Source organism: Rana temporaria, chromosome 4 (genome assembly GCF_905171775.1).
Source record: "Rana temporaria chromosome 4, aRanTem1.1, whole genome shotgun sequence".
Taxonomy (NCBI): Eukaryota; Metazoa; Chordata; class Amphibia; order Anura; family Ranidae; genus Rana; species Rana temporaria.
In genome coordinates, this window is record NC_053492.1 from 319,577,257 (window position 1) to 319,599,378 (window position 22,122).

General features: G+C 48.0%; 1 protein-coding gene across 1 annotated transcript in view; it reads left to right on the top strand.

Moving 5' to 3' along the window:
• The window catches only part of URB2 (URB2 ribosome biogenesis homolog), a 154,942-nt gene that overhangs the window by 10,541 nt on the left and 122,279 nt on the right, over nucleotides 1–22,122 (top strand). Inside the window, 1 exon segment of the mRNA XM_040350681.1 lies at nucleotides 4,960–5,104. Within this exon segment, the coding sequence (XP_040206615.1) occupies nucleotides 4,979–5,104 (126 nt within the window). The 5' untranslated portion in view covers nucleotides 4,960–4,978.

The window sequence follows — 22,122 nt, forward strand, 5'->3', positions numbered from 1 at the left end:
TGGCAGTCCCTGAGGCGTTTGGGTCAGGATGGGAGTGTTGGAGGAATGTGGGGAGTTGCAATTTGTTCCCCCCCTCTGCCTCTCTCTGGGATGTTATTATTTAATTTTTTCTGACAGGGAATCAGGCCTCGCTGAGGCGTCTGGCTCTGGTTCTGTTTTTTTTTGTCAGTAGCTGCTGGCTGAAGTCCACACGGACTGTGAGGATGGCCCTGTTTCAGGGTCAGCACTTGATGGTGCTGTTGTTGGGGCTCTTGACACTGCGGTGCGGGTTACCATAGCTATGGTGGATTCGGCGATGGCATCAGTGGTGTCAGTCCCTTTTGGGTTCTGTGCCGCCCCGCAATATGTGTTTTCCTTGTGTTCCATGTCTGGAATATGTTGTGCAAGGATTGGGATTAGTCGCAGGGTACAAAATACTTTGCGGTCTGTTCCCTCTTTTTTGGGGAGGATTCCTGTATCAGGGTGTCTCCCCCCCTGTGTCCAGCTGGGTAGCTTGTTTTGGAACAAGGCTGCCACATTACCTGTGGAAGGGGCTCCCGCCTTTGGAGACTCCGCTGATAGGGGTGCTGTGGATGTGGTCGCTCCATATTCACAGCGGAGGGGGGGGGGGGCGGTGGTGAGTCCGGTTTTGGCCGGGACTCGGGTGTCGCAGACATTTCCCGGACGGGGAGCTGGAGGCGCGGAATGCTTCTGTGACCTGCGTGGTCCTGACCGACCAGTTGGTACTAGGTCGGATATTTGTCTGTGTGTCGACCCTGGATATGCTCCCCTTGCTCTCCAGGGCCTCCGCCTGCGCGGTGTTTTCTGCCCTGCCTTGTATGGCTAGGGGTTGGTCTGCGGACGGTCTTTTCAGTAGTCCCTGGTGGTATTACCATGTGGGGGTGTACGGCTTTTTGGGGTGTCTCTGAATGTCATCATAAAAGATGCCACGGGCGGTGTGAGCACTCTGCTCCCGCAATCTGAAAAAGGGTAGGTGCTTCACTGAAGGCAAGGGCCCTTATTTACTATTCCCCATGCAGTTTTGTTTTCGCCCGCCAAGTGCGGCAGGAAAACTTTTTCAGGGGGCTAGGACGTCCACTGAGGACACAGGCGCCCCTGGTGCCGCAAGCCTGCTTCCGCAATGGAGGTTTGCCTCCGCTCACATCTCGGGTGGGGGGCTGGCTCCGCGGATTCGCGGCTCGGTGGAGGTCTCTCCTCTCCGACCGTTGGGGTTGCGAAGTAGTTTCCTCGGGGTACGAGATAGGGTTTCTCTCGTCTACCAAACAGGTTTTTGTGCTAGAGCTTCGGGCGATCAAGCATTGCCTCTCCACGTGGTCTCAGAGACTTCAGGGGCGTCCAGTCAGAATCCAGTCGGACAACGCCACGGCGGTGGCGTATGTCAACCATCAAGGGGGGACAAGAAGCTCGGCTGCAGCCTCGGAGGTCGCTCACATTCTGCGATGGGCAGAACAGAGCGTGCCGGCGCTATCGGCCGTATAAATTCCGGGCGTAGAAAACTGGCAGGCGGACTACCTAAGTCGCCAGATGCTGGACCAAGGAGAGTGGTCGCTACACCCGTATTTTTTTCAACACATTTGCATAAGATGGGGCATGTCAGATGTGGACCTCCTGGCTTTGCGACTCAATCCTAAGGGGTTGAGGTTTGTGACAAGGTCCAAAGACCCCTGGGCAGACACGACAGATGCGTTGGTGGCTCCGTGGGGACAGTATCGGCTGATTTGTGCCTTTCCCCCGCTAAAGCTTCTCCCTCGTCTTCTTCGCAGGGTGCTGACCGAGGGGATCCCGATGATCCTAATTTCTCCAGACTGGCCTTGGCGTCCCTGGTACGCCGACCTAGTGTGTCTGGTGGCACAAGGTCCCATACTTCATCCTCCTTTACGGACGCTGGCTTTAACGGCATGGCTATTGAAAGCCAGGTGTTGAGGGACAAGGCCTGTCGGATTCGGTTATTTCTACCATGCTGAGAGCACGGAAATCTTCCTCTAGGAATATTTATCATCGTACTTGGAAGGCCTACATCTCTGTGTGAGGAGCTGAAGTGGCGTCCACGTGCATACTCTGTTTCCAGGATCCTGCTGTTTTTACAGCGTGGAGTGGACCAAAAGCTTGCCTTAAGTACTATTAAGAGGCAGATTTCAGCCTTGGCTATCTTCTTTCAACGGCCCTTGGCGGCTCACTCACTGGTGAGTACGTTTTGTACAGGGGGTTCGACATGTGGCCCCTCCGGTGCGACCTCCATGGCCTCCGTGGGACTTGAATCTGGTCCTCTCTGTAATTCAGAGACCGCCGTTTGAAAACATTAGGGAGATTCCTTTATTGACACTCTCAAAAAGTTGCCTTTTTGGTGGCTATTACATCAGTCAGACGGGTTTCTGAGCTGGCAGGCTTGACTTGCAAGGCTCCTTGTCTGATCCTCCACAAGGATAAGGCGGTGCTACGCCCGCAGCCTTCGTTTCGGCTTTTCCTTTCAATGAGGACATTGTACTTCCGTCCTTGTGTCCTCGACCGGCGCATCCAAAAGAGGCTGCTTTGCATTCCTTGGATGTTGTCCAAGCTCTGTGGGTGTACCTGTCTGCTACTGCTCTGTTCCAGAGGTCGGACTCACTGTTTTTCGGTAGCGGGTCCTTAGAAGGGCATGGCGGTCTCGTTGACCACCATCTCTAGGTGGATCAGACGGGTCGTGATCCAGGCTTATGCCATACAAGGGCAGGCGCCTCCTTTTCCTGTCACAGGGCATTCAACCCGGGTGATATGTGCCTCCTGGTCTTTCCAACATCAGGCGTCTGTTTCCCAGGTGTGTAAAGTGGCGACCTGGTTGTCCGTTCACACCTTCACAAAATTCTACAAGGTTGATGTGAGTGCATCTTCGGATGCTTGCTTCGGCCGCAAGGTTTTGCAGGCGGCTGTTTAAGGTTGCATCTCCTCTGTTGAGGAGCTCTGGTTACATTTTGAGTGAAGTTTTTGTTTGCTGTTCCCACCCCTTGTTTTTTTGACACTGCTTGTGGTCGTCCCTATTGTCAAGATTATGTTGCTGTGTCCGTCCATGAACACAAGAGAAAATAGGATTTTTGTACTCGCCGTAAAATCCTTTTCTCTGTAGTTCATGGACGGACACAGCACCCACCCCTCCTTTTTTTATGTTTGTACTGCTTTTTGACGAACTGAGCTGCTGCATGCAGGGAGAGGGGTTGTACCCAGAGGGACTGCCTCCTGGGCGGTACTGTACGGTTTTAAAGTTGTATTAATACATTAACATGTTTCTGCCTAGTCCTCTCCTGATAGAAGGCTAATACCCTATTGTCAAGATTATTTTGCTGTGTCCGTCCATGAACTACAGAGAAAAGGATTTTACGGAGAGTACAAAAATCCTATTTTTTGCAGATACAGGTGGTTATGCTAAAGAGCCACATTAGGACTTGAGCACCTGTCATCTATCATGGCAGCGCCTGTTAGCGGGCATCCACTCACCTGTTGCCACCACGTCCCTCACCTCGTTGTGTCACTGCCACATCACCACTTTTCCGTCCCGTTAAAGTGAGAGGGACTGTCGGTGAGTCAACAACGGGTACACCATGCCCAAGAAAACATGGTGTAGGTTCCCCTCAAAATCCATACCAGACCCTTATCAGAGTACGCAGCCTGGCAGGTCAGGAAGGGGGGGGGGTGAGCAAACGCACCCCCCTCCTGGACCAAACCAGGCCACGTGCCCTCAACATTGTATCCATGTTGATGGGGTTCTTCTATCTCCACTGACTTTGTCTGCCAGTTCTTCCTCCAGTTCTTCTCCCGACACTAGCTCCTACTCTTGTGGTAGCTTCGGCGTGTGCCATAGAGCCTTTGGGCATGGCCATCCGGTGACATCATCTGGAGACCCCAGAACAAAGGTTCTATGGTCTCTTTTTTTTTTTTTTTGGTGTGGGGTTTCACTTCAAAATCCTCAGAGCACAAGTCACATGCCAAAGTCGGATCAGTTAAGATGATGATCTGACTTTGATCAGACTTTAATGATATTGAATGGGTTGAAGTTGGACCAAAGTAGTGCAGGAACCTTTTTCAAAGTCTGACGGCTCCCATAGGGAGCCATTGATTTATACACGTAATGCTATATGTGCTCCCCAATTCAGAGTGTATGTTGCACCACTGTGAACCGGGCCTTCGTTTTAGTGTTATTTGGGTCTCCCTACACATTAGCAAACTCCGCCCCTGTGTTCACTTTCTGCTACCAACTTGTCCAGGGACATTGCTTTGTGGAACTAAAAGTCTCTGCATTTGTACTGCATTTGAACTAGTAGCTCCTCAATGGAAAGGAGGCAGCAGGACTGAAGTATGGTGTATGTCATTCCTATTGCCACCGCTGGTTGATTTTCTACAACTGGAGAGTGCAGAATCTGGCGCAGCTATGCACGATGGCCAGTCAGCTGCCAACTCAACTTGTTTAATCAAGCTTTGAAAAAAAAAAAAATTGAAGCTGATTGGTTTCTATACAAAGCTGCACCAGGCTTATGTCTTTTGTGCCCTTGCCTGTATGTTGTCGCTATTGCTCATTTCTTGCTTTTATATTTTCAGGAATGCCTGTTTGATGCTCTTATATCAGGATTGCCCATTTGTTGTCTGCATATTGCCACAGTTGCCTATTTGTTACCCACCAATTTTGAAATTCATAATCCAGGTATCGTCAATAAAGCCTTTTATTGCTCTGTCTTGTCAGGCCTGTGATGTTTATTAAAAGGACCATATTACTACACAATGTAATCTCCTGTCACATTCAAACCACAGCATTGTTGGCTCCATATTTGGCTGCAGTGCAATACATGTATCGGTATTGGACAATTTCTTCCATTTCGGCATGGCAAATTAGATACATTTACAGATAGACATCAAATACATGTTACATTTTAAATTGATTGACTTAGTTTCATTTTGATTGAAAAATTACTTATCTATTTTGTTAACTTCTAGATTGGTCAAGATTTAGAAAATGTCTGCACTCTACTCTGGAATCCACATAAAACTGAAAAATGCCAAAATTCCATGGGAAGACAAAATAAAACTAGCTCATTTTGCATGGATTTCCCATCAGTGTTTTCTCCCAAATAAGGAACAGGTAAATGCAAATATTACCAACAACACGCCTTTATAACTTGCTTTATAAGTCTATAAGTCTTGATTTATGCTATTTTTCCATAGCTCTTTTTGTGTGTAAGGCTGGGTTCACACCCATGCGAATTGGATGCAGTTTCCCCCCATCCAATTTGCATAGCAGGAGAATGTGACCGACTCTCTATGGAGCCAGTTCACATATCTCAGGGCGGCTGCGGAGCGCACTGCACAGAAACGCTGTGCATCTTTAGCTCAGTTTCAACGCCATATTCAAGCAAACATTTGGCCCTGATTCGTCCCTGAACCGGAAAATGGGGACACAGTGTTCCTGGGCGATCCGCAGCCAGTTCCAGTGTAAACTTAGCCTTAAGTTTTACACATTTTCAGTTTAGGGGTGGAGCATATATAGTTGTGTCTTTTTGGGTCTTTTTGGATCTATGTAGCACTAGTATTAATTTAAGAAAAAGCAAAATGTGTATGTTTGAAACCTTCAAATAAACCTTTTAAATATAACCCTACTGCGCATGCGCAAAGTGCACTGTGCTCTCTCACTGGCCTGGCAGAAGGGGAGGGAGGAAGAGGGAGACCGAGCTGCTGACATAATTTGCCGTGGCTCAGTCTCCCAGAAGTGGGGATAGGGTACCTGTAAAAAACAGGGAGGAATCAGATAAGTGTCAAGTGTAGCGCTAGTTAGCCAGTTAGTCAATTAGTTTCATCGTCGGGTACCCCCATATACTACCTAATAAAGATTTTAACCCCCTGATTTCCCCCTAGTTAACCCTTTTACCCCATCACCAGTGATCACCCTATAAGTGTTACGGGTGTTGCTGTTTAGTCTTTTTTTTATAGCGTCAAGGCACCCGCCGTTTATAACCCAATAAAGGTTTAACCCCCTGATCGCCTGGCAGGTGATATCAGTTAGGGTCTGCGTCGCCCCAGGCAGTGTTATATTAGTGCCAGTAGCACTAACACCCACCCACGCACACCATACACTTGCCTTAAAGTGAAGTTCGACCCAGAAAATTTTTCTTAGCCCAAAAATCATTAAAACAAATTGAAATTTTTTTTTATACTCACCCGAAATACCTGTTGCTATGTGGAAGTCCGTAATCAGCCTCTCCAGTAGCCATGGTCCGTCTTCTTCTTCATTTTCTCCTAGTAAATGGGGCGCACTGCTTTCTGGGAACTGTGTGTTTTCCCAGAGAGCAGCCGCATGCGCAGTAGGAAATGGGCAGTGAAGCCGAGGGATCGGCATCGGGGGGCCATCAGCACGGGCAAGTGGGACAGGTAAGTGCCCTTATTAAAAGTCAGCAGCTACACTGTTAGTAGCTGCTGACTTTAAAAAAATTAAAATTTGCGGGTGGAATCCCGCTTTAATAGTATAGTATTTGAACGGATCAATATCTGATCTGATCATACTAGCGCCCCCAGCAGTTTAGGGTTTCCAAAAACGCAGTTTTCTCAAATAACTTTTTATTGAAAAAGATAAGATTGCATACAGCATACAGGAACATATGACTCCGCATAAGAAGGGATAAGAAGATAAGGCACACATCTGCCTGCATTACAGGTATTCAAGTAGTAAGCAATGTAGGCCATCTACAAGTTTCTAGGCAACAGTTAGTACAAAGCTGAGGTCGAGAGTGCCATATCATATCAATACATACAAGTGCATTTCAAAATATTAAACATGGAGGGAGTCATAAGGGTGCTCCCAATAGGTAGGAGAAGGAAAGAGGGAAGAGAAAAGAAAATACGAGGAGGGGTAGAGAGGGAAGAAGAGGGAAGGGTCATCAAGTTAGCTTGTTTACCAGATCAAGGTTACATAGTTAGTCAGGTTGAAAAAAGACACAAGTCCATCCAGTTCAACCACAAAAAATAAACAAACAAAATAAAAAACACAGTACAATCCCATACACCCAACTCCATACCCACAGTTGATCCAGAGGAAGGCAAAAAACCCCAGCAGAGCATGATCCAATTTGCTACAGCAGGGGAAAAAATTCCTTCCTGATCCCCCGAGAGGCAATCGGATTTACCCTGGATCAACTTTACCTACAAATCTTAGTACTCAATTATTTTATGTACATTTAGGAAAGTATCCAGGCCTTTCTTAAAGCAATCTACTGAGCTGGCCAGAACCACCTCTGGAGGGAGTCTGTTCCACATTTTCACAGCTCTTACTGTGAAGAAACCTTTCCGTATTTGGAGGTGAAATCTCTTTTCCTCTAGACATAAAGAGTGCCCCCTTGTCCTCAGTGTTGACCGTAAAGTGAATAACTCAACACCAAGTCCACTGTATGGACCTCTTATATATTTGTACATGTTGATCATATCCCCCCTAATTCTCCTCTTCTCAAGAGTGAATAAATTCAGTTCCTCTAATCTTTCCTCATAGCTGAGTTCCTCCATGCCTCTTATCAGTTTGGTTGCCCTTCTCTGCACTTTCTCCAGTTCTCTGATATCCTTTTTGAGAACTGGTTCCCAAAACTGAACTGCATATTCCAGATGAGGTCTTACTAATGATTTGTACAGGGGCAAAATTATATCTCTGTCTCTGGAGTCCATACCTCTCTTAATACAAGAAAAGACTTTGCTCGCTTTGGAAACTGCAGCTTGGCATTGCATGTTATTATTGAGCTTATGATCTAGCAAGACCCCCAGATCCTTCTCCACTACAGACCCCCCCCCAGTTGTACTCCCCCTAGTATGTATGATGCATGCATATTCTTAGTCCCTAAGTGCATAACTTTACATTCATCAACATTAAACCTCATCTGCCACTTAGTCGCCCAATTAGACAGAGCATTGAGGTCGGCTTGTAAATTGGAGACATCCTGTAAGGACGTTATTCCACTGCATAGCTTGGTGTCATCTGCAAAGACAGAAATGTTACTTTTGATCTCAGACCCAATATCATTTATAAATATATTGAAAAGTAAGGGTTCCAGCACTGAACCTTGGGGTACTCCACTGATAACATTGGACCATTCAGAGTAAGAATCATTAACCACGACTCTCTGAATTCTGTCTTTCAGCCAGTTTTCTATCCATTTACAAACTGATATATCCAATCCTGTAGACCTTACCTTACATATGAGCCATGTGTGCGGAACTGTATCGAACGCTTTTGCAAAATCCAAGTATATCACGTCCACAGCCACGCCTCTGTCCAGGGTTTTACTTACCTCTTCATAAAAGGAAATCAGGTTTGTCTGACAACTTCTGTCTTTCATGAATCCATGCTGTCTGCTGCTTAAATAGTTTTTTTCCAGCAAGAACTCATTCATGTGGTCTTTTATTAAACGTTCCAGTATCTTCTCAACTATAGAAGTTAAACTAACAGGTCTATAGTTACTTGGTAAAGACTTTGTTCCCTTTTTAAATATGGGCACCACATTGGCCCTGCGCCAATCCAGTGGTACTATTCCTGTCATTAATGAGTCCCTAAATATTAGATACAGTGGCTTTGAAATGACAGAGCTCAACTCACCTAGGATCCGTGGGTGGATGCCATCAGGTCCAGGTGCTTTATCCACCTTTATTCTGTCAAAATATTTCTGGACCATATCACTATTGAGCCATTGTGGATTTGGGGCTGTGTCACTCCCACCCCCATTTTGGACATGAGCTCCCCCATGCTCCATTGTATACACAGAGCTGAAGAAAGCATTTAATAAATTTGCCTTCTCTTTGTCCCCAGTGACCCACTCTAGATTATTTTGTAAGGGGCCTACATGCTCGGACTTCACCTTTTTACTATTAATGTATTTAAATATTTTTTTGGGGTTTGTCCTACTATCTTTTGCAATCTGTCGTTCATTTTGAATTTTCCTTGATTTCCTTTTTACATATCCTGTTATATTCTTTGTAACATTTAAACAACACTAGTGTTCCTTCATTTTTATATTTTTTAAAAGCTACTTTCTTATTGTTTATAGCTTTTTTAACTTTGACCGTGAGCCACATAGGTTTTATTTTTAGCCTTTTAAACTTATTGCCCATGGGAACATACTTTGCAGTGAGGTTCCACACAGTCTTTTTGAAGAATTCCCATTTCTGTTCTGTGTTCATCGGTGCCAATAGTCCCTCCCAGTCCAAGTCCTGGAGAGCAGCCCTCATCCTTGGAAAATTTGCTCTCTTAAAATTTAGTGTTTTAATATTTCCTGTATGTATTTCTTGCTTATAGTTAACATTAAATGAAATCATGTTATGATCACTGCTACCCAGGTGTTCCTTTATCTGAACATTAGTAATAAGCTCTGCATGGTTTGAGATTATCAGGTCCAACAGAGCATCATTCCTAGTTGGGGCCTCAATAAACTGCACCATAAAATTGTCCTGCAATAGGTTTTTAAATTTTTGTCCTTTAACTGTCCCAGAAGTGCCATTAATCCAATCAATTTCTGGGTAGTTAAAATCCCCCATTATTATCACTGTCCCAGCCCTTGCAGCCCTTTCCATCTGTGCAAGGAGCCGAGTCTCCACCTCCTCATTAACATTGGGTGGTTTATAACAAACTCCAATGATTAATTTTGAACTACGCACATCTGTATGCAGTTCCACCCATAATGCTTCAGCCTCATCACACTCTCCATCAACCAGGTTCTCTTTCACACTTGCTTTGAGGTCACTTCTCACATAGAGACAGACCCCTCCACCTTTCCTTTTTACCCTGTCTTTCCGAAAGAGAGCATAGCCAGGAATATTAATAGCCCAGTCATGTGAGGATTGAAGCCAAGTTTCAGCAATACCGATTACATCATAGCTCTCCTCATGCACCAGAGCTTCCAACTCGCCTGTTTTGCTTGGCAGACTTCTGGCATTGGTGAACAAAAACTTAAATGTATTGTTACATTTTTCTCTGGTGTTTTTCATATAATTTATAGTAGTACAAATGGCACTATTATTTCCAATGGCTGTTTGCAACATGGGAACTTTCTTGTCATCTGCCATAACCCTCCCCCATCTATCCCCATTCCACTCTCCATTAATGTCTGACCCCTAGCTGACCTGTGTGCCCGATTGTAATTCTAGTTCACCCTCCCCCCCTCAATCCTAGTTTAAATGCTCCTCCAGCATTCCCATAAACCTCTCCCCCAGCACAGCAGACCCCCTTCCATTCAAGTGCAAACCGTCTTTAGCATATAGGTTGCACCCCAATGAAAAGTCAGCCCAGTGCTCTAGAAACCCAAATCCCTCCTTCCTACACCAGGTCTTTAGCCATGCATTCAGCTCTCTAATCTCCCCCTGTCTTTCCTGTGTTGCGCATGGCACAGGCAATATTTCAGAGAATATCACCTTGGAGGTCCTTCCCTTCATCTTGCAGACTAGTTCTTTAAATTGATTCTTAAGGAGCCTCCACCTACCATGTATACTGTCATTGTCATGCCCAGCCCCTCCCAGTAATTTATCCACCCGGTCCACCACATGCCGAACCCTAGCACCAGGGAGACAGCAAACCATTCGGTTGAAGCGATCCTGGCGACAAATTATTCTATCAGTCCTTCTAATTATAGAATCCCCTATTACCACCAACTGTCTAGGCCTACCTGCATGGCTGTTAGGGGTAGCAGTAACATCTAGGGCTGCCACCTCTGTGTTTGCGACCTCCACATCATCACCCAACTTGGCAAATTTGTTTTGATGCACAAATACAGGACTGGCCTTCCCTTTCTTCACGCCCCTTCCACTCCCTCTAACTACATTAACCCATCTCCCTATCTGATAATCCTGACTTGCCCCTCCACCCTCCACATCAACCTTACTGACTACTTGCTCAGCGAGCAGAGGACCCCTTTCAAGGTTGTCATTTCTACCCAGTGTTGCAACTTGCTCCTCCAGATCTCTAATACGAGCTTCCAGAAGGGCAACCTGCTCACATCTGTCACAGCAGTATCCATCTTGGAGCTGTTGCACCAATTTTGCATACATGTGACACACTGTGCACTGAGCAAAACCTTCAACCCTGCTAGCACTCATTTCCCAGTTACAATATTATTTCTTCTATGAAGATTAAGATGATACCTACAGTTTTGGAAGACTCGTGTCTTAACTCTTGTTTTAAACTCCTGGTTTTTAACTCTTCCACTTGTATTCAAAAATTCCACTTCTGATCAGAAATTCCACACCAGATCCACTCTTAGCAAGGAGCCAGCTCTTATGGAGTTTTTACAGACACTTATATACTCACCTGTTAACAAATAAACACTCCCCTTAATTAGCAGAAAGAAAAAAAAAAGCTGTTTAAAAAGTGTCAGAGAAAAGAGACAAACAATTCAACACTTGCAGCAGAAACAGTTAAAAGCAGCTAAAAGCAAATCCTGGTTTTTAACTCTTCCACTTGTATTCAAAAATTCCACTTCTGATCAGAAATTCCACACCAGGTGGGTCCTCCCGAAGGCGCCAAGGCCCCCAGACTACGTTGTGGGCTTCCAATCTGTCCTGTATCCTGGCAGTCATTCTCTCCATCAGCTCCACATCCTTGATTCTAGCGTGCAAAGCCTCTGGGTCAGGAGGAGAGCGTTTTTCCAGTTTAGAGCTATGAGGCAGCGGGCAGCTGTGAGGATATGGCGCGTTAGCTTTCTACAGGGCATAGAGGTCCTCAGGGGAGAAAGGCCCAAGAGGAAGAATTTGGGGGACATAGGGACCTGTGTGTCTAGGAGGCGGCCCAGCAGTCTTTGCACCTTTGTCCAGTAGGGGACAATCAACGGGCAGCTCCAGTAAATGTGGAAGAGGGAGCCCCTGTCTCCTTGACAACGCCAGCATCGATCGGAACTAGTGGGGTATATAGTGTGAAGCACGTCAGGGGTCATATACCAAAATAGAAGAATCTTATATGTATGTTCCTTATACAGTGTGCAAAGGGAGCTCTTTGCTGCCTGGGACCAAATAGTCGCCATTGCTCCATGGGTATTACCTTGTTAATGGCCTTTTCCCATCTGATCATGTAAGAGTGTTTACCCTGTGAGTCCAGGGGGTAGGCATTCAGTATTTTGTAAATATCAGAGATTAAGCCCTTCTGGGCCGATCCAGCTAAGACCAGCCTTTCAAAGCGAGTTGGAGGGGAAAACTGCAAGGTGGGTGCTATGGACAGGGCGTAGTGGCAGATTTGCAGGCAACTATAAAATGCCTGCCGAGGGATATCCAATTTAGTTTGTAGGCTGGAGAAGGGCAATAGTTTGCGCGTAAGGGGATCCACCAAATTCCCAAAGTGGAATAAATTCCGGGATGTCCACGGGTGAGACATTTGGTGGGTGAGGCTATCTGGCACCTTGGGATAATACATGAATGAGGTCAATAGCGAGCGTTCCGAGGACAGACCACAGGGCTGTGACAGCCGACGCCAAAGCCGACGAAGCTGTGACACAGAGCCCAGTAAGCATTCAGGGGGGACCTCCGCATTCGCACTACAAAGCAAATTGTTAGGGTGAGTCGGGGCTAACCACAGTTTTTCAATCTCCGTCCACTTGTTGTAGGACCGCCGAGTGAACCAAGAAGTTACTGCCCGGAGCTGAGTGGCCTGGTAGAACTTAACAAGATTGGGGAACGCAAGACCTCCGTCCGAGCGCGCTGCCATTAGTACCGTCTGGGGAACTCTATTGGGTAGATTCACATAGATTGGCCTAAAATTAGGACGGCCTAGCCTACTCTTTTTAGGCTACACCGCCTTAAATTATTTAGGTTAAAAGTGATTCTCAAACCACTTACCTTCAAATTTTAGGCGGCGTAGCCTAAAACGAGCGGGCGTAAGCGCGCCTAATTCAAATGACTGGGAGGGGGGCATGTATTATTGAAATGAGGCTTGACCCCACGTTTTTTGACGTTTTTTACACTGCTCATGCGTCGGGCGACTACATTTCCCAGTGCGCATTGCAGCTAAGTAGGCCGTACGTGCCTATTGATTTCGACGCGTATGTAAACGACGTAAATCCCGATTCGCGGACGACTTGCGCAAACAACGTAAAAAATTCGAACCTCGCGGCGGGAACGGCGGCCATACTTAACATTGTTATTCCACCTCATAGGTGGAATAACTTTAGGCGGCCTATCGCGTACGGAAACGACGTAACTCGACGGTTTAGGCCTGGCGTACGCTCGTAAATCGTTGGGAATCTGCGTAGCCCCTCATTTACATAATCTAGGCCGGCCGCAATGGCAGCGCCATCTAGCGGGCAAAAGAAACATTGCAGCCTAAGATAGGCTGGCTTGTGCCATTCTATCTTAGGTATGTTTAAGTGTATCTCTGTTTGAGAATACACTTAAACATAGGCCGGCTTAGATTCAGAGTTAGGTCGGCTTATCTGTAGATAAGCCGGCCTAACTCTTTGTGAATCTACCTATATGTCTTTTGTGATTCCAAGTAAATTTAAGTAGGTCGGATTGGAGTTTTCTCAAGTGTTTATAGGGGACAGGGATGGGTAACGTTTGAAAAAGGTAAAGAGGTTTTGGGAGTATCGTCATTTTAATGGAGGCAATCCGGCCGAGCAGTGATATGTGGTGCTTTTTCCATTGCATCAGTAAGGATCTTATCGAGCGGAATAGGGGAGGGAAGTTTTCCTGGTACAAGGTAGTGAAGCTTTGGGTGATGTGTATCCCCAGGTATTTCAAGGAAGTCGTTTTCCATTGATAGGAAAAGTTGGCCCGCAAATGAGCAATCTCCGCTCCAGGAATATTAACTGGGAGGGCCTCCGACTTGGAGGTGTTAATTTTGTAGCCTGACAGAGCTCAATACCAGGCCAATTCTGCATGAAGTTTCGGGAGGGAGATCCTAGGTTGCGTCAAGGAGAGGATGACGTCGTCCGCGAACAGAGAAATTTTAAATTCCCTGCCTCGGACTGATACCCCTCGGATGGACGGGTTGCCTCGAATCGTGGCCGCCAAGGGTTCAACACACAACGCAAATAGCAGGGGTGAGAGTGGGCACCCCTGCCGAGTGCCATTGGTAATGGGGAAGGAGGGTGAGAGGGCAAAGGGTGTCTTGACCTGAGAGGAAGGGTCGGAGTAGAGATGACGAATCGCACTCAAGAATGGGCCCCGGATCCCGACGTGGCGCAACGTGGCGAACATGAAGGGCCACATAAGTCGGTCAAAGGCCTTCTCGGCGTCCAGGCTTAAGCAGGGACGCCGTATTTTCCCTGTTCGCCACATCCACCAAATCTATTATCTTTCGGGTGTTATCGCCCGCCTGCCTAAACGGCACAAAGCCCACCTGGTCCTTGTGGATGAGAGAAGGAAGGACCATGTTCAATCAAATTGAGAGTAATTTTGTAAAAAATGTCAGGTCTGAATTTAGCAGGGCGATGGGTCTATAGTTGGCGCAGAGAACGGGGTCCTTGTCCGGCTTGGGAATCAGGGTGATGAAGGAGCGCTGCATATCTGCCAGGACAGGGGTATCCCGGAGGAAGGTATTAGGTTTACACATGTGGGGGAGCAAGAGGGGCAGGAAGGCTTTGTAATATTCATAAGGTAGACCATCTGGGGCCGGGGACTTGCGTGAGGGCAGGGATTTAATTGTCTGCTCTATCTCCTCTTCCATGATCAGCATGTTTAGGGATGTTCGGTCAGAGGGCTGGAGTCGGGAGGCGCCACTTTGTTCCAGATATTGTTACATGCTACGGGAGATGTCCAGGGGGAGTGGGTCACTGGGTATGCCAGGATTATTGTAAAGGTGCTTATAAAATTCTGCAAACGTGTGGGCTATATCTCTGGGGTGCGCAGTTTCCTCGCTAGTAGGGTGTGGGCTTTATTGCCTTTGTCATAATAAACCTGCCATAGCCTGACAAGGGCTTTTTCTACCCGACCCAAAGCCAAATCTTTTAGGGTCGCTCGGAGGTTAATGATTTTCTTAAGGAGGCCGACAGAAGGGGATGTTTGCAATCGGCGCTCAAGAACCTCAAGCTCCCTCTCGGTTCACTGTTTGGTGGCCAGTGCGTCCTTTTTTAAGGCAGCGGACAATGCCATACATCTACCTCGAAGGACCGCCTTATGGGCTTCCCAGAGCGTGGAGGTGGAGACGTTGGCGGTGTTGTTCTCCGCGAAATAAAGTTGTAGGGTGGAGGTGAGTTCTGTCTTGGCCGGTAAGTGCTGAAGGAGGAAGGTATTTAGTTTCCAATTATAGGGCCTCTGGACAGGGAAACCCAGATCTAGTGTCAGTAATATAGGGGCGTGGTCCGACCACGATATCGGGAGTATCTGTGCTTCCCGTATCACTCGGAGCGTAGAATTGTTAATAAAAAAATAGTCAATTCGGGAGTGAGCTCTATGGGGAACGAGTAGAAGGTATACTGCCAATCGCCCGGGTGGAGGGCCCTCGAGGCATCAAAAAGAGCATAACGTCTAGAGATTTGGCAGAATAGCTTTGAGTCCCTAAGGGCCCGAGCCGACAACGCCCGGGGACCCACCACGCGACAATCGGCAGTTGCGGATTGGGTCAAATTAAAGTCGCCCCCCACCACCAGGAGCCCATGTTCTGATCGAAAGAGGCGAGTAAACACCCTAGTCAAGAATCTATGCTGTTGGACATTCGGGGCGTATAGTGCACAAAAAGTCACTTCCTGCATCTGCCACAAACCTCTGAGAATAACAAAGTGTCCATGGGGGTCGCTATAGTAACCAGAGCAAGTGAACGGAGAACCATGTTTAATGAGTATTGCGACTCCGGCCCGCTTACGGGGACCCGTAGAAGAGTAAATCTGCGGAAATTGTCTGGAGACGAACGCGAAGGACCCCTTGTTGTCAAAGTGCGTTTCTTGGACGAAAACTACGTCAGCGCCCAATTGTCTAAACTCCCTTAGTGCCAGATGCTTTTTCCTATCAGAATTTAAGCCATGTACATTCAGGGACAATATCTTAGCCATGAGGTGAAATGGGGGGGGGGGGGTGGGATCTCTTACCTGAGGTGACTTGAAGCTGACGAAGAGGAGAGGCCAAGGACAGAGGCGCCCCGGGAGGTATTCCAGGCAGAATCCATGAACTCCGTGGTGAGCCACTCGATGAAGGAGGGGGGAAGGAAGACCAAAAGAGAGAAGGAACATTAGTACACACAAATAACCGTGAGCAACTAGAACTAACATTTGCGTCAGACCTTGAGAGGCCAACAGGCCTAGGTCAGCACGGATTCCCAAGGACCCGTCCGGCCACACTCCAGAAGAATATGCCAGGCGGGTGCCCTAAAGTGGTCATCAAAAACTAATAACACAAAACACTGATAAATACAGTCACTAAACCAAGGGGGGGTGAGTGAGCAAAAAAGACTCCCAATCTCTCGAGTCTCGAGGGAGACATGCCCATTAGGCAGATTGGGTATGAAGTGGAGGGCACGGTATGGGGGACTAGGGATTCAAAAATGTCAAGGGCAGGAACATCCGACATAGTGAAAAACAAAAAATAGATCATTCAAAAGAGAAAAAATATAGAAAAAATTAACATCTCAGGAGGAAGGCATGTCACCGTTCAGGTGCCTCTGTGGTGGTTCGCCTTGCGAGGGGCCTCCTTACTCCGGGGGCGATTGGATGAGGGCACTTTCTGCCAGACAACTGGCGGAGCAGGAGGCGTGGCCACCAGGTCCCATTCAGGGAGTTGGGGGACAGGGATCCCCAAGACATCACAAAAAGCGTTGAGGTCCTCCGGGTACCTCAAGATGGCCGACTTGCCCTGATGTTTTGCTGTGAGGCTGAAGGGGAAACCCCACCTGTAGATTATGTGTTCGTCCTGGAGGGCACGCAGCAAGGGTTGCAGGAGTCTGCGCTTTTGTACAGTGATCCATGAGAGGTCTGGATACAGTTGCACTGGTACATCCTGGAAAGTCACTTTCCTCGCCAAGCGAGCTTGGCGCATGATCTCTTCCTTCAAGGGGTAGGAGCTAATCCTGCAGATAATGTCTCTCGGTTTGGAGGCGGTATTTTTAGGGCGCAAAGCTTGGTGGGCCCTGTCCATCTCAATACGAGCAGTAGGGGGCTCTCCCAGGAGATCATTGAACACCGTCTGCAGTGTGTCCTGAAGATCCTCTGGGCCCTCAGTTTCGGGGACCCCCGCAGCCTAATATAATTTCTGCTCCCCCTGTTGTCAAGGTCCTCTACGTGGCGCTGCATATCTCGCAGCATGGTGCGATGATCTGCACCCTGAAGTTGAACTCTGTGGACCGCTAGCTTGGTTTCCTGGAGTTCTTCTTCCTCCATTTCCACTCGATCTGTCAGGTGCTTCATGCCTGACCTGGAGCACCTGAATTTCTGAGCGTCACGCCGTCTTCCTCAATTAAGTGTTTAAAGTCCTCTTTAGTAGGGATTGCCTGTAAGTAGGAGTGCCATTGAGGAGGGACATGGTGAGCATAGTCTGGCAGCGATGGGTGTTCAGAGGGGGGAGGATGGGATGGCTGAGAACGTGGGGTGGTATATCCATGGGCCTGGTATGCCAGATCTGTGGGAGAATGTCTCGGATCACTTCATGAGGAGGTCTGGGTGGTTGGGCGGTGTCCCTGGCCACCCGCTCCGGGGCGATACGTTGCAGGGGAGCCCGCTTTCTGGGCATAGGTGAGTGAAGCAGGCTGCACTCCAGGAGAGCAGGGGGGCTGCAGTTGTGACAGTCTCTGCGCTTTAGGAGGGGGTGGCTCCGGAGCATAGGGACTAAAGGCCTCATGGATCCCCACAGGCTTTTGTAGTACCTGGTCTGCTGGGTACATTGGTGCAGGCAGGGCGGGGGAAGTCCACGGAGGAGATTGAGGGAGTAGGGGAACCTGGGTCGGTCTCATGGAGGCAGGGGTCCGACATTGTCCTCGGCAGCTGAGGAAAGGCCCCAGAGCACTGCGTGTAGTGCAGAGGTGGGAGGCCTGTAATGGCGGCCTGTGCACCATGCGGTGAGGACCCAGAGGGGGCTGGGCTGCTGGGGCTGGAGAAACTCACCGCTTCAGAGGCGGATGGAGGGTCAATGGAGCCCAGTGATGCCGGCGGGTGTCTCTTGCGACTGTGATCCAAAGCGATCCGGCCTGGAGAGCTGTGTAGACGGCTGGAAGCATGCCTTGGAGGGGTCCGGCGCCATTTTGGGAGCTCCAGAGGCGGCGTGCTTTGCTGCATAAAAAAGGACCGGAGGCTCGCTGCGGTGCCTGGCGGGGGTTGTGAGGTTCCCCCGGGGTTTTGTGGCACTGGTGTACCTGGATCTGCCCATGAAGGTGTGGATTAATGTCCCCTAAAGTGCCGTTTTAGTACGGGCTGAGAGAGAGCAGAAGACTCAGGCTGCCATACAGGTCGGCTTCCGGTCACGCCCCCCCCCCCCCCAAAAAATGTAGTTTTAGCGGGATCAGCCCAGATACCTGCTAGCACCTGCGTTTTGCCCCTCCGACCAGCCCAGCCTACCCAAGTGCAGTATCGATCGATCACTGTCGCTTACAAAACACTAAACACATAACTGCAGCGTTCGCAGAGTCAGGCCTGATCCCTACAATCGCTAACAGTTTTTTTGGTAGCGTTTGATACAGTTGCTGAGAGTCTAGGAGCTTTTTTTCCTGTGAGTCTCACTATCAGTAAATTTAGAGACCAAAATGGCAAATCGAAGGTACACTAGTGAAGAGGCGTACATGTTTCTGAGCATGACAGATAGTGAAGAGCAAGTCCCTCATCTGTCACATTCAGGTTCAGAATACGATCCTGTAGACAGCAGCGGCTCCCTGAAAGATGGCTCTGATGACGGAGTTGTGGTCCCTGCCAAGGTCAGGCATACCCGACCCAGTTGTTCTGCTGTTGGTGAGGTGCAAGAACCGCAGGGCTCTCGTATGGAGCAGAGAGCCAGTACTAGTGCCACTCATCCTTCTTGTAAACTGGCAAGCACCAGCGGCCTAGTACACCCTGGTCGTAGTCAAACCAGCACTGCAGTATCACGTGGTGACGTGGCGAGTCCCATAAGTGCAGTTCAAGCTGGTGAGGTGGCTAGCACATTTAGTGTCCCGCTGCCACCAAGAAGACAAAGACAGGCCCGTAGTGCCCTTCCTGCAGAATTTGCCAATCCTAATTGGGAGCTCACCACTTCTGCAGCACCCGTACTTCCCCCATTCACCGGCCAACCCGGAATTCAGGTGGAAACAGTTGATTTTACGTCACTTGATTTTTTTTCGTGGTCTTTCACAGAAGATCTCTATAGATCTATTGTGGACCAAAGCAATTTGTATGCTGGTCAATTCATCGCCGCTAATCCCCATCCGAATTTAAGATCTTTCTGGGCTTATCCCTCCTCATGGGTATAACTAAAAAGGTTGAAATGCGGTCATATTGGTCCACTGACTCAATTAACCATATGCCCCTGTTCTCTGCCTCCATGGCCAGGGCACGATACGAGCAGATCTTGTGGTTCATGCACTCCAATGACAATAAACTCGTCCTCGGGGAGACCCTGGATATGATCGGCTCTACAAAATTCAGCCCCTCATAAACCACTTTAACAAATGTTTTGCAGCCTTGTTTACTCCTGATTAAGTTGTCTGCATTGATGAGGCCTTGATAACATTTTCTGGCCGCTTGTCTTTTAAACGGTATCTTCCCAGCAAGCGTGCCAGATAAGGGGTCAAGATGTATAAATTCTGTGACAGGGCCACAGGCTATACATATAGTTTTATGGTTTACGAGGGAAGAGATAGTCACGTTGAGCCGGAGAACTGCCCAGACTACATAGGAAGCGCTGGCAAGATTGTATGGGACTTGGTGTCACCCTTATTTGGAAAGGGGTACCACCTGCATGTGGACAATTATTACACGAGCATGCCATTTTTTAGTCACTTGTTTATCAAACTGGCGCATGTGGCACTGTGTGATCTAATCGCCAAGGCTTACCCCAGCGGCTTGTAGATTCCCGTCTTAGGCTGGGGGAGAGAGCCTGCTTGAAGTGTAATAATTTGCTCGCTGTGAAGTGGAGGGATAATAAGAATGTTTTCGTTCTGTCCTCCCTTCACGCAGACACGACGGTCCAAATTCTTACGGCGACTGGTGTTGTGGAGAAACTCCTCTGTGTTCACGAATATAACCTTAATATGGGAGGGGCGGACCTCAACGACCAGTTGTTGGAGCCGTACCTAGTTGCCCGTAAGGCCAGACGCTGGAACGAAAAAGTGTCTGTATACTTATTTCAATTGGCTTTGCTGAACGCTCATGTACTATTTAACCACTTCCCGACCGCCGCATGTAGATATACGTCGGCAGAATGGCACGGACAGGCACATCAACGTACCTGTGCGTGCCTGCCTAGACGTGGGTCGGAGGTCCGATCGGGACCCCTCCCCCGCTGCATGTGGCGGTCTGGTCCCCTCGGGGAGCGATCCGGGACGACAGCGCGGCTATTTTTTTATAGCCGCTCCGTCGCGATCGCTCCCCAGGGCTGAAGAACGGGGAGAGCCGTATGTAAACACGGCTTCCCCGTGCTTCACTATGGCGCTGCATCGATCGAGTGATCCCTTATATAGGGAGACTCGATCGATGACGTCATTCCTACAGCCACACCCCCCTACAGTTGTAAACACACACTAGGTGAACACTAAATCCTACAGCGCCCACTGTGGTTAACTCCCAAACTGCAACTGTCATTTTCACAATAAAGAATGCAATTTAAATGCATTTTGTGCTGTGAAAATGACAATGGTCCCAAAAATGTGTCAAAATTGTCCGAAGTGTCCGCCATAATGTCGCAGTCACGAAAAAAATCGCTGATCGCCGCCATTAGTAGTAAAAGAAAATAATTAATAAAAATGCAATAAAAGCTGGGCCCACATATGATAAAAATGTTTAATGATCTAGGGGACTCAGGCATATTTCACCCCGATTCATTAAAAGCGGTAATAGCGGTTATTCCCAAAGAAGGAAAGGATCCCTCCCAAAGGGGGAGTTATAGACCGATCTCTCTGTTGAACGAAGATCTGAAGCTTTTTGCTAAGATTCTAGCAGGGAGGGTCCAACAGAATATACCAAGACTTGTCCATAAGGACCAGGTGGGATTTGTGCAGATGCGGGAGGCCCGAGACAACACGGTTAAGACTATGAACCCGATCCATCTGGTTAGCGCTTCCCGAACCCCATGTGTCTTTGTAGGGACAGATGCAGAAAAAGCATTTGACCGGATAAATTGGCAATTTATGTTTGCGGTGCTGAGACACATGGGGTTCGGTAGAAAGATGCTGCAATGGATTGCAAGTAGCTATACACATCCAGTGGCGCAGGTTAGAGTGAACAGAGTTTTGTCGTCACCCTTTAAACTTTCTAACGGGACAAGGCAGGGATGCCCTCTTTCGCCGTTATTGTTTGCCCTGACAGTGGAGCCCCTTTTGAGTAAGATACGGTTGAATACTGGTGTTAAGGGGGTGTCTCTGAGAGGTACAGAATACAAATGTTCAGCATACGCAGATGACATGATGTTTCGTCTAACTAGCCCGATGGAATCCCTCCCTAATCTAATACAAGAATTGAGTGAGTACGGAGAGTGGTCAAATTTTAAGATTAACTATGATAAATCGGAGGCAATGGGAGTGGCGATCCCAGGAAGAGACCTAAAGTTATTGAAATCAAAGTTTAGATTTAGATGGTCAGACACCTCCCTTAAGTATTTGGGCACATCCATCCCGGCGGACCTAACACAAGTTTTCAAACTTAATTATGTACCTTTACTGTCTAAAATACGGGCCCTCCTGGATGGATGGCAGAGGGGGTTCCATTCGTGGTTTGGGCGATCTAGCATAGTCAAAATGAGTGTGTTGCCCAAGTATCTGTACCTCTTTCAGACCCTCCCGATCGCAATACCGATATCCTTTTTTAAGCAAACACAGTCCCTTATCAACAGATTTATTTGGGCGAATAAACGTCCAAGAATTAAGGCTCGGGTAATGTCATTGGCCAAACGGGATGGAGGAATAGCGGCCCCAGATATCTATAGATATTACCAGGCGGCGTTACTATGTAGACTTGTTGATTGGAGTAGACACGCAGGAGACAAACTATGGCCAGGGCTGGAGCAAGATCAATGCGACTGCATGCTGCAGAGGGCGGCATGGTG